The sequence below is a fragment of the Cupressus sempervirens genome, chromosome 9 (assembly GCF_028749045.1).
Source record: "Cupressus sempervirens isolate cs-2001-9-10 chromosome 9, ASM2874904v1, whole genome shotgun sequence".
NCBI lineage: Eukaryota > Viridiplantae > Streptophyta > Pinopsida > Cupressales > Cupressaceae > Cupressus > Cupressus sempervirens.
Genome location: NC_143126.1, coordinates 648,093,762 through 648,106,721, shown reverse-complemented (window position 1 = coordinate 648,106,721; position 12,960 = coordinate 648,093,762). Strand labels below are relative to the sequence as shown.

The 12,960-nt window shown below is 36.0% G+C and overlaps 1 protein-coding gene across 1 annotated transcript in view; it reads right to left on the bottom strand.

Moving 5' to 3' along the window:
* Positions 1-12,960, bottom strand: part of LOC149540404 (U1 snRNP-associated protein usp106-like) — a 114,166-nt gene that overhangs the window by 45,483 nt on the left and 55,723 nt on the right. Inside the window, exon 7 of the mRNA XM_089801506.1 lies at positions 8,906-8,967. Coding sequence (XP_089657632.1) covers positions 8,906-8,967 — 62 coding nt within the window. The remainder of the gene's footprint in view (positions 1-8,905; positions 8,968-12,960) is intronic.

Genomic DNA, 12,960 nt, shown 5'->3' with positions numbered 1-12,960 from the left:
ACTGCAAGCAGATTCCTTCACTACGACTTACACCACTGCAACAACACATTTCAAGTCGAACTTAGGAATGGTCATTGAGTAGCTGGGACAGCTAGACACCATGAAAGACAAGCAAATGGAAATCGTGGCTCAGTGTTCCTCCCTGCTAACTGAAACTGAGCAAAAAGTTAAAACTTGGGCTTCCTTGTTTAACAATACTAAGGCTGAACCTCTTTTGGATGTCGAGAAGTTCGTTCAAGGGAAGATTAATGATGAACAGGTAAGGCATGCTCATGAACTTAATTTGTGGGTTAGGGACCTTCCCGCTTCCTTAGTGGACCCCACTTTAGCCGGCCATTCCTTTCTGTGTGACCTAAATTGGCATGTTTGATATGACATTGGATAAATGTTGGTTCGGTCCGGATATTACTCTCTACCTCTAGTTCCTCTCTCTATCTGGCAAACTAGAGGCTCTTACGGCAAAAAGGAAGTTATTCCTCTTCCCACTAAGATTTTCCTTTGATGAGGATCTCACGAGATCACAAGTGACAAAATTGAAACAAGCCAGGGGGCCTTGTTGTTGAGGCTAGATGCACCATTAAATGGGCAATGATTTGAAACCTCAGAGCAGTGACTCATGACTCCCCCGTAGTGATTGGGAACCAAGACCGGCCCATGTGGGCAAATGACAGTCCCACCAGCAATTGGGCAAGAGAGAGTCCTCATCTTGCTCTTCTTGTTAACTGACAGAATGGGAATAGTTCATTATGGTCCATACCTGGTCTTTTTTGGTATGCGGTGGGGTCAACAAACATTCTGGTTGTTACTAAGACTCACGAGAGCCCAATCCATCCTCTTCTTGGATATGTTGGCTACCAATGGCTATCTATTTTAATAGACGAGATTCCCAGTTCTAGGTGGTGTTCCTTCCATAGTTAGGGATGGTCTCTTCATCCCTATCACGGTTGTTCACTTTGACATCTATGCTAATTTTTTGGATCCATATTGGTCATGCAAGTTGGGCTGTCTACTATTTTCGACCAATCTCTTCATTGTATGCCATCCATAGCCCCAAGGATTGTGACCCTTTTATGGATATGCACGTGTGTTTCTCCAAGTTTGCAGCTATAGGTAATATCATTATCTTGGGGCACTTTAATGTATGTACTAGGGATCTTTAGACATCTTCATGACCATGGATCCGACCTTACTTGCATTTTGAAGACTAATCTGCAAGTATGGGCCTACAACACACCTTGGAGGATTGTTGGGGGCCTTACTCCAGTTATGGTCGCAACCCACTTCAGCTTTGTGTCTTTTGGGCTAATGATCCTAAACGACCTCTCGTGCTTCCTTGGCTTTGGGTTCTTTACCTGCTGACCTCACTATGGTGGTGCTAGCGTGGTGGACTATGCCATTATCCGTGCCTCCTCCATTCCCTTTGTCTGCAGTTTCACTACCTCTCGCCTCATACTGGTTGATCATGCCCTCCTCAACCGTGCAATTCATTCCGCCCCCTCTTACCCACCCCTTGCCCCACATCCTCTTCCTCTTCCTAGAGAGCAACCAAGACATCATCATTCACCATCTCAAACTTCTCCTCCCCCATGACCACATTACAGACTCTAGCCAAGTTTCTTCCATGTTTGACTTATTGACCACAGTGATTTAGGAGTAGACTCTCCTCTCCATCCCGCATCGCATTGCTCCTTTCCCCCTAAACCCCAAACATTGTAATACTTGCTCTCTGAACTAGTGGTATGATGATGACTATAAAAACTTTCATCGTTCTTTGTGCTCGACCTTTGTTGCTTTCTCCCCGTCCTACAGTCGTCTGTGTCTCTCTTACCACCGCATTCTTCTCCATAAAAAATGGATGATCATTGCTACCTACTGTAGATCCTTTTGCGACCCACTTATCCGCAACCCCGAGCTATTCTGGCGCACTTTGTTCCCCTCCCATCCCCTCCAAACCTCCACCATTGACCTCCGCTCCCTCACTTTACATAACTTTGCGCTTTACAATATTCCAAGCCAACCCTCTATTCGCCTCACCCTCCTTTCCCATTGCCACTTTTCACCACCTCCATCATTTGTGAGGTCATCAAATCCAAGAGATCCAGTAGAGTGGCGAATGAGGAAGGGTTTTAGGCAAAGCTCTTTCCTTCCCACACTCTTTAACAAAGTGGTGTGCACTAGTTTAGTTGAGTCTTGGTTGAGGCACGTGATATATCCAATACATAAGTCCAGAGTGATTTCTGACCCCAGCAACTATAGGACCATCGTGATCAGACACACCGTGGCCAAATTTTATATCATAGCATTGAACTCTATCTAATCTAGAGTGCTTGATAGGAGACTTTGTTGGGCCAAGGGCAGACCGGGGTTTCACGAAGATTATCAAACTATGGGCATAATTTGACCTTGCATGCTATTATTAAGGAGGCTCAGCATTGTTTAGCGAAAGTCTATCGCTATTTTGTGGACTTTCGTAAGGCCTTCGATTCCATCTCTAGAGGGTTTATCCAATCTTATTTGGAGCACCATTGGTGTGAAGCAGGGTTGCTCTCTCTCGCCTACCTTATTTGGCATCTATATCGATGAGCTTGAGGCTTTTCTCAAGGACTCTTCTCCTCCTTGGTAATGGATGCCACTTACATCAAGTCATGATCTCCATCCTTTTTGCTAACAACATGAAGTAGCAATGAGAAGTAGGAAGAAGCATTTTTCTATCACTTGGCTGAAACCCGTACTCTAACTAGGGTTTGGTGACAAATCATGGCTTTTGGACCTACATCCACAGTTCAAAAATTTTGAAACTTAGGGGATTGCAAAGTCTGATCATGTGTAATGTTCCCACTTTAGCAATTAAATTAATTTTTTATAAAGCCATTAAATAAATTAAAATTAAAAGGTGGCTTTATATTTAATTAATTTAATTAATTATTGTATTACAAAGGAGATGCTTCTAGAGTGTGTATTAATTATTGGAAAGGTGTAAGCCTCTAGAAGCACAATTAATTAATTCAAGAGAGGAGTTTCTAGAGAGTGCATTAATTATTGGAAGGGGGAAGCTTCTAGCACTTGCAATTAATTAATGTTTTAGTTCTTTCTAGAAGGGTGAAGGAATAGGATAAATAGGGGTGAGAGTCTCATTTTTTAGCATGGGATTATTGTATCGGATGATTATGACTTGCATTTGATACGAGCTTGGATGTGTGAATCACACTCTTTTTTGGGCAATAGAGGACGTTCATTCTCTGTTGTAACATTTTAGACGTCATTCCCTTAGGGTTTGGCCTTTGGAATACATCTCTTTGTAATTGATTACAACATTCTCAACATCAATATAATTTCAGCCTTGGTTCAGCTTTTGGACATTCTTTGGTTCCCATTACAGTGGTATCAGAACTATAAGTCCTGCCATCCTGTGGAGATCATATAGATAGCCGGATAAAGGGAAAAGTGTTTGAAAAAATGTATATTAGTCCAGATCAAGATGTGATGTTCAGACAGTTATTGGGTACATTGGAGAAGGGGCAACGTATGCAACAGGAGCAGAATAGGATGCTACAGGAGCAGAATAGGCGAATGGATATGATGTTGCAGCTTATGGCTAGACAGATGGGCATCAACATTGATGATTTGTATGTTGCTCCAGAGCAGATAAGCTGAACCAACTACTGAAATTATATTAATTCTAAAAAATGCTGCAATCAAGTACAAAGAGATGTATTCCAAAAGCCAAACCCTAAGGGAATGACGTCTACAATGTTACAACAGAGAATGAACGTCCCCTATTGCCAAAAAAGAGTGTGATTCACACATCCAAGCTCTTATCAAATGCAAGTTATAATCATCCGATGCTCAGCAATGAGACTTTCAGCCCTATTTATCCTTTTCTTCATCCTTCTGGAAGGAACTAAAACATTAATTAATTGCAAGAGCTAGAAGCTTCCTCCTTCCAATAATTAATGCATACCCTAGAAATTCCTCCCTGGCAATAATTAATTAAATCACGAGAGGCTTCCGTCCTTCCAATAATTAATACAAACCCTAGAAGCTATTAATACAAAGTCACCTTTTAATTTTAATTGAATGACTTTAATTTTTCTTATCTTCCACTTAGACTTTGGAGAACGTGAAGGCCAAAAGATGGGATCATTACAAATCTGCCCTCCTTGAAATTGCTTGTCTTCAAGCAATTAAGTAACATAATGAACTCCAACCTCCACCTGGATCCCAATATGTGATATCCATATGGAAGTTAAACCAACTGCAAACCTGCATCATCAGGGCCAACCCCTGTAGCCTAGCATTCAAAACTTGTGCTGATGAAGTCAGAATGTCACCATAAGGCAACTCCATAGAAGATCTATGAAACGTCTTCTTCCCTGTATCCATCCACATAATATATATTGGACTAGAATGCATATTATCACCATCATGCATTGAAAAAGATGTAGCTACAGGTGAACCATATGTGCTCATGCTAATTGTATCAACAATAGGTGTTGTCGCATCAAAATATATGGACATAGGAACAACATTAACTACTGCAACAAAAAATTGAACCGACTTTGTAGTTGATGAAAACTCATAATCATCAACATGTGTGGCTTCATTAGAAAATACATTAACCACTGCATTTATACCATTAAACTCCTCATTGGATGGTTCAACTGACACATAAGTGGTTGCTGATATGATAGTATCCTCATGTTCTTCTAATCCCTCTATTACTGCAACACCATCTCCCGACAAAGCTTCATATGTGGTCTCCTGACTTTGCACACATGTTTCTACTGATTTCGCTGAAACACCCATATCACCAACATCATAACTAGCTGGCTCTATACGTGTCTCGATCCCACTTGAGGAATCAACTACCTTCTGCTCTGGAGCAACATACAAATCATCAATGTTGATGCCCATCTGTCTAGCCATAAGCTGCAACATCATATCCATTCGCCTATTCTGCTCCTGTTGCATACGTTGCCCCTTCTCCAATGTACCCAATAACTGTCTGAACATCACATCTTGATCTGGACTAATATACATTTTTTCAAACACTTTTCCCTTTATCCGGCTATCTATATGATCTCCACAGGATGGCAGGACTTATAGCTCTGTTACCACTGTAATGGGAACCAAAGAATGTCCAAAAGCTGAACCAAGGCTGAAATTATATTGATGCTGAGAATGTTGTAATCAATTACAAAGAGATGTATTCCAAAGGCCAAACCCTAAGGGAATGACGTCTAAAATGTTACAACAGAGAATGAACGTCCTCTATTGCCCAAAAAAGAGTGTGATTCACACATCCAAGCTCGTATCAAATGCAAGTCATAATCATCCGATACAATAATCCCATGCTAAACAATGAGACTCTCACCCCTATTTATCCTATTCCTTCACCCTTCTAGAAAGAACTAAAACATTAATTAATTGCAAGTGCTAGAAGCTTCCCTCTTCCAATAATTAATGCACTCTCTAGAAACTCCTCTCTTGAATTAATTAATTGTGCTTCTAGAGGCTTCCACCTTTCCAATAATTAATACACACTCTAGAAGCATCTCCTTTGTAATACAATAATTAATTTAATTAATTAAATATAAAGCCACCTTTTAATTTTAATTTATTTAATGGCTTTATAAGAAATTAATTTAATTGCTAAAGTGGGAACATTACAATCCGCCCTCCTTGAAATTGCTTGTCCTCAAGCAATCCAGCAATACAATGAACGCCAACCTCCACCCGGATCCCAATTGAAGTAGTATGCGACATCCTTGTGGACATTAAACCAACTACAAATCAGCATCATCAGGACCAACCACATGTCGTGCAACCTAACACCCAATACTTGTGCTGATGGTGAAGAAGTTAGAATGTCACCAAAAGGTAACTCCATATAAGATCTATGAAATCTCTTCTTCGCAACTGCTGTAACACAAAACTGAATATTTGTAGATGGTGAAAACAAAGCCCAACTCCACTCAGGAGAGTGATCAATATCAACCTCAAACATCAAATTGTCATAAGACAATGTGGCATCCATGTTAAACATAGTACTATCGCAGAAGTGAACATCTACACTTTGTTGATCAATAGTATAATGACTCTGTCACTATATCACTCACCTCATTAGCAATAATAGGTGTACTATCATCAAAGCACACATCTACAACTGCATGCATACTGCTAAACTAAAACCCTTCTAGAAAGAACTAAAACATTAATTAAGTGCAAGTGCTAGAAGCTTCCTCCTTCCAATAATTAATGCATACCCTAGAAATTCCTCCCTGGCAATAATTAATTAAATCACGAGAGGCTTCCGTCCTTCCAATAATTAATACAAACCCTAGAAGCTATTAATACAAAGTCACCTTTTAATTTTAATTGAATGACTTTAATTTTTCTTATCCTCCACTTAGACTTTGGAGAACGTGAAGGCCAAAAGATGGGATCATTACAAAATGTACTATAACATTTTGAAACACTTACTATTGCCACTCCAAATGGCTAAATTTAACAAGAAGCCCTAGTGCTTGGCACGTCAACAAGCTTAATTTTGTTAACAGAGTAGCATAGATTGAATGGATGAATGAACTTAGGGGCTTGAACACTTTGGGACAGTTGATTGGCATGTATTCCAACTATTTGAAGTATTGGCAAGATCGGTTTGTGTGGGAGGTACTATGAAACAAGAAGCTATCAGCAAACCTATGAAATTAGCCTTATAGGCCTTATAGTCACCTCAAAGACGCAACCCTAATCAAATGTTGAGACCTTGTACTAAAACTTCGTAGGTTGATAGAGGGTCCAAATGGGTATTCAGATCTGAAGTTTTTTTGGGAGGAACTTCTGTTGTGTAAGAGTTATAGCTCAGAAATTGAATAGAGAGGCCTAATTGGGGCACATTGACCTAATAGCCTAATTAGGTTAACTCAGGTATTTGGAGGAGAATGAATCCTTGAAACCTGTCAAGTTTGTGTTCTTTTGAAATCCTCATGTTTGAAGTGATTCTGAAATGTGGAAGTGGGCAAACCCTTGAAATGCTCTTGTTTTGAAGACTTGAATCATTTGGCAAAGGAACTTGTGAAGTGAATCTTTTGGATCCATTGTGAAGATTGTGTGAACATTGTAACATGTTGAGCAAGTGAAGAAGGATCATGGGACTCCAAGGGCTTGTTTGCAACCCTAACTAGAAAATAGGTCCAAGGGCCTATTGTAAGGTGAAAGATCATCAAACCAACTTGCCTCTTCCTCAAGATGTCCATTCAAAAGCACCAAAGTGTATCTTGAGATACATTGATGGTACAGTGGAATATGAGTTGGAATACAAAGTAAAACGACAAGATTTTCTTTTCAAGGATACACAAATGTGATCTATGCAAGTTTTGTAAATGATCATAAATCTACTTCCTACTTTGTTTACCTTTTAGGATAAAATCAAATATCATAGGGAAGCAAAAAGAAAACCATTTGTTGCTCCCTCTTCAATGAAAGTAGGATATCACAGTATACGTGCATATAAATGTCAGCCATTATGATTGTGTCTCATTTTAATAAGCATGTGTATTCTTGAGACTTGTCCTACAACTTTCTTCTGCAACAAACACAATATATTGAAGCTTGTTCAAAATGCTATATTTCATAAGCACATAGGTGACAAAACACACTAGGTTCAATGCCAGGACATCGACAAACGTGAACAAAATATTTCACTCTAGCATTATCCACTCAATAGCGACATGCTGACAAATTTACCACACTTCTTGCAATTGTGAAATTCAATGTTTTTTGAATTTTCTTGATTTGTTCTCCTAAAAATATGATGTAATAAGAGGGGCTTAATTGAATATTATAATCATATAATACTACATTATAATTACTAACCATTCCAATATGTTAATACTATTTAACAATTATTTTCAAAATAAATATAAATGATAATAGATAGTGTTGTTTTTCTAGGATCGTGTCTACAAATGTAGTAACATTGTCAATGTGATTTATGTTTTTCAAATGCAGATTTTGATCTCATATAAATATGAGAAGAGGAGACATGTCTCTTCAAGAGACATGTTCCTATAGTTAATCATCTTTTGTTAACTATATGTATAACTCACTTTTAAGCATATATGTAATATAATATGTTAACCATATATGTAATATATTATTATATAATGTATAATATATATAATATTACATATATAATATATATTATATATATTATTCTTATCAAAAATATAAGACATAAAACAATGTTCATATAAATCATGAATACAAATACTCAATGTAATATCACTTTGACTGATGCTATACTTCAACAGATAGTTATTGTCAGTTGGTTGGATATGCTTGGTCTAGTTGATTATTTACCAACCATTCTTATCTATATATTGCTGCCTCTTCTCAGTAATATATTGATTATTACTGTCTCAAATTTGAATGCCAAATCTGTACGAAAAGTATTCTTCAATCATTTAAGTGTGTGTCCAGTTATATGACATAATTTTGCATGAATAGAAGTTGTTTGTTACAAAGAAGCTTACCTGACTTACAGACAAGAAGACATTGTCTATCTTTACACACTACAATAGCTTTCCTCCGAAATATCCATATCCTTGCTTTATCCCCCCTAAAGCACTGTTTAGCGCCTTTGTGTTGCTTTATTTACCTTATTTTCCTAAAGAATGCGTAATGGATGCAAATGTTGTCATCTCAAAATCCAACATGTTTGTCTACATTGGTTTTAGGGAACCAAAATTGCATAAAACTGAGTCTTACAAGTGGTTTTATTAAAAGACAAAACAACAGCACCATGTATAAAGCAGCCTGAAAACTAACTAGTCTGAAAGCTTAAGTGTTTTAACTGTGCTACGTACAACAAAAAGAACCATAAAGCCAACACAGAAGTAACCTTTTTCAGAGCTTCTGCCTCTTCCATTAGCTTTTGTGCTTCATCCACCCTTCCCAATTCACCTGCAAAATGCAGCAAATATACTGACGTTTCCATCTAGATGAAAACATCCCAAAGCTGCAGCATTGTTATAGAAATATGTGCCTTTTGCACCCACATCAACAATTCATCTAAGCAACAGAAGAACAGAATGAAAAATAACTCTTCATGGTATCCAGATGACAATGTTGGCTATGATATTAACTGTGAAGAAATTCAAATATAGATTGAAAAAAGCACAATAGATATATTCCAGTAATCCTCCAGCCAAACACATTAAAAAACAATGGAAATTGCCGAACAGGATTTTATTTTCCTTATACTAGTTTAGTTTAACAGCATTCCAGTTTTGTTTTTCCAAATACTTGCGCTTGCTCTTGATTTTCCTTACCTTGTAATATAACTTTGGACATAAACCAGTTGTCATCTCCCTATGCAGTATGTGACATGTCCTGAAAATTCAAGAATGCAGCCGAAATTACAAATATGAGAATTGTGTAATTTAGTCTTAAGGATCAATCCTGTTGAGATAGTTTTCAAAAGGCTCCAAAGTCAAAGTGTTGCGTGGCCCAATACAAGCTGGCTGGGATAAACATTAAAAAACTAGCATATCTCTGAGTTTCAGCAGGCCTTTTCAACTTTCTATGGTACTCTTCCAAATCTCCATGTGTGACTCATCCACATAAAAGTAAAGAAAACCAACCTAATTTGCAGACCAACGTTCTTGTTTAGAATACGCAAATCCTCATAAAGTTTTTTCCAAGTTCCCCTTTTTCTTGTTAGTCCAAGTTAGTGTAATGTATAAATCTTATTGAATCTTATTCCATATATTGTAATAACAGAAGGAACATCCATTTCTGATGATCTTATCTTTCTTAATTTCATTAAACATAAAAAGATTCGAATAAGTACACACTATATGTTACAATTATATGATAGAAATAGAAGGAGGAAGGTGCTGTCGCATTGCTTCCTCCAACTCAGAAATTCTAAACGCCATATGGAACATATTAGTTAATCCTCACATTATATTCAACACAATTCACCTCCAATCAAAATAAGCCAGCAGATTTTCTGCCACATCAGACAATTCAACCAATTATAGCAAACTAAGAACCATGTAAGCATAAAAATCTATTGGTAGTACTTGAAGCAAAGTATAGTTCCCGAGCCCAAACAACATTAGGGAATTAGAAGACAGTTTAAAACACATCTTAAAATCTCCAACATATGCAAGGATGTACATATCATCAAATATTGTAACATGGGAAGCCATTATAAAGAAAGAATAGTCAAAAAAATTAATACCAAATGAAACACGAACTAGATGTCATTTTCAAAATAAATCAAAACCATTGCATAGAAATTTATATTAATTATTAAATTATAGTGCATTTCAAGTTTTGGTTTGCATTTCTACAGATAAGATAAATTATGTAGATATATGCACTGGTTTTTTTAATTGAAGTACCTTTACAAGAGTATATGCATTATACTTTTTACCTTAATCACTGTTAAATTCTAGGATTGTTTCTTCAAATTTAGAATCATGGCCATTGATATTGATGATATTCCAAATGCAGATTTGAGGACTCATAAATATGAGAGGAGAAGACATGTCTCATCAAGAGACATGTCTTTATGGTTGAACATCACTAGTTAACATATTAATATAATTTTAATATGTTAACCGTATATGTAATATATTATTATATTATTATATAATAATATATAATATGTAATGTATAATATACATTATATCACATATATAATATATATTATATATAAGATATTTATCTTATAGATGATTTACCATCAACAAAGTATCTCATGACAAAATCAATCCGACAGAAGCTACAACCTTAACACTCCCTCTTAGCCAGGGAGGAGTAAATAGAACACATTATGCTCTCAAGAATATGAAGATCTCAGTATGATGTTCAATTCACTATGAGGCTAAATTTCTCACCTTTCATAACACTCAATTGAAGTAATTTTCATAACTTTAAAACACCATCTTAAGTGTGGTCTATAGTAGTAACTATGGTGTCCGGAAAAATCTGACCCAAAGAACGATGATAACAGGTCTACCATTTATAAAATCATTACCTTACAATAGTTACCTTTTGTCTATTCGTTATCATAATTTCCAGCACTCTGGGACAACTTGATGAAGTTTGTCATGATAATAGGTCTACCATTCATAAGATCCTCATCTTATAATGGTTACCTTTTGTTTACACATGTCAATGAAAGATCGTCACCTTTCATTACATATCATGTGTGAAATAGTAACCACCACGAACCTAGTCAGAGGGTGGTACAAAGGCTTTCACCTCAATCCTCTCTCACATAAAAATGCATTACAAAGAATTTCACTTAGAACTTCTCCTTATAGAGAAGATATCATTCACAAAGGATTGCACCTCAAAATTCTCCCTCTGAACAATGATCCTAGAAAGTTAGGTCCTCTAGTTACTCCATTAGAAGCTCTCCTCGCCCAAGTATGCCTATCAAACTACCTTTGAATCAAATATCAATCTTTTGAATTTCTAGTGATAAGTCGTTATTTCCTCATAATGTGCACATTGGTAGGCCCATGAAGTCACACACATGTATTTTTCAAACCCCCTCTAAGTATCAATCTTCTGATCTCCGGTATTACTTTGGAAGAAGTGTCATACTCCCTCTTAATGTAGAAGAATTTCATAATCCCAATCATCAAAAGATGTTTTCTTTGTAATGTCCTGTCTTGAATGCATCTTAACTTCCAATTTAAGGTTCTGTGAATAACTTCAAGAACCCGTTCTATACTTGGAAATATATGGAATTTGTATTTATCTTCGCAAGATTCCAATTCTTTGATATATATGTATATATGATGATAGCCTGTATATAGAATAAAATATATTTGAATTTAAGAATCTCTCCTAGTATATATCAACTTATAACTTACTCTTAACACTCTTAATCTCCTTTATAAACTAGACCCTTACAATTATTGTGATTTACTTATTGGCAAAGTTTATTATGTCTTTGTGAATATGTTTGCGCGTCTTGCGTATGTTTTAGCTTCCATCCACAATACCCTATATGCTTTTTCACCTTTATTCTATGTCCTTCATATTAATATTGATGTAAGTCCGAAGCTAATCCTTGTACACACCCTTTACATGCCGCTGCCTTATCACCTTAGTCTGTGCGCGTTTGGGGTCATGAAATGTAATAATCGATGCCTTTGTTGCTAGTGGGATATTCCACGTCTTCTCCAAAATGGAACTCGGTCCTGCCACCTTTTAACCATTCGCTCACCTCCTTAAATATCAGCTCGATGTGACACAACTCTTCCTTATGCTAGCAATGATGTCACCCCTTTCCATGCGTTAATGTCATCGATAGTTTATGTAATATGTTGGTTAGGTTTATTAATCAGACTTGTGTATTGATTGTATAACCGTATATTATATTAATAATAATATTAGTAACATCAAATATTATTATTATAATTACATAGTGTATTTGCTTTATTTATAATAATATTTACTACTCATATTTAAAGTAATATGTTATTTATTTGTATTATAATGATATATTATAAAATTATTATTGTTATTTGATATTATTTATAATTAATATCTTTATTTGTTATAACTATTATATATCTCATAGATTATATATATTATCATTAAATATATCAAAATATATGTATTAAATGATTTTATATCATATATTTATCTATCTATATTAATCTCATATTATTATTATTTAACTCTTAATTTCTATTAAAATCTTTTCTATAACTAGAGACATCACAGTCCTCCCCTCTCGAATTTGCTTGTCCTCAAGCAAAACCATTTCATAAACAACACCTTTATAGATACAAGGAATATTTGTATATAAAGACTTAAAAGATCTTTGAGATATACATCTTTAATGAATGAAAACACAAAGCAACACAAGGTAGTCACATGAATGCATGAGGATATGAAGTATACATGATGCAAACACATCATACA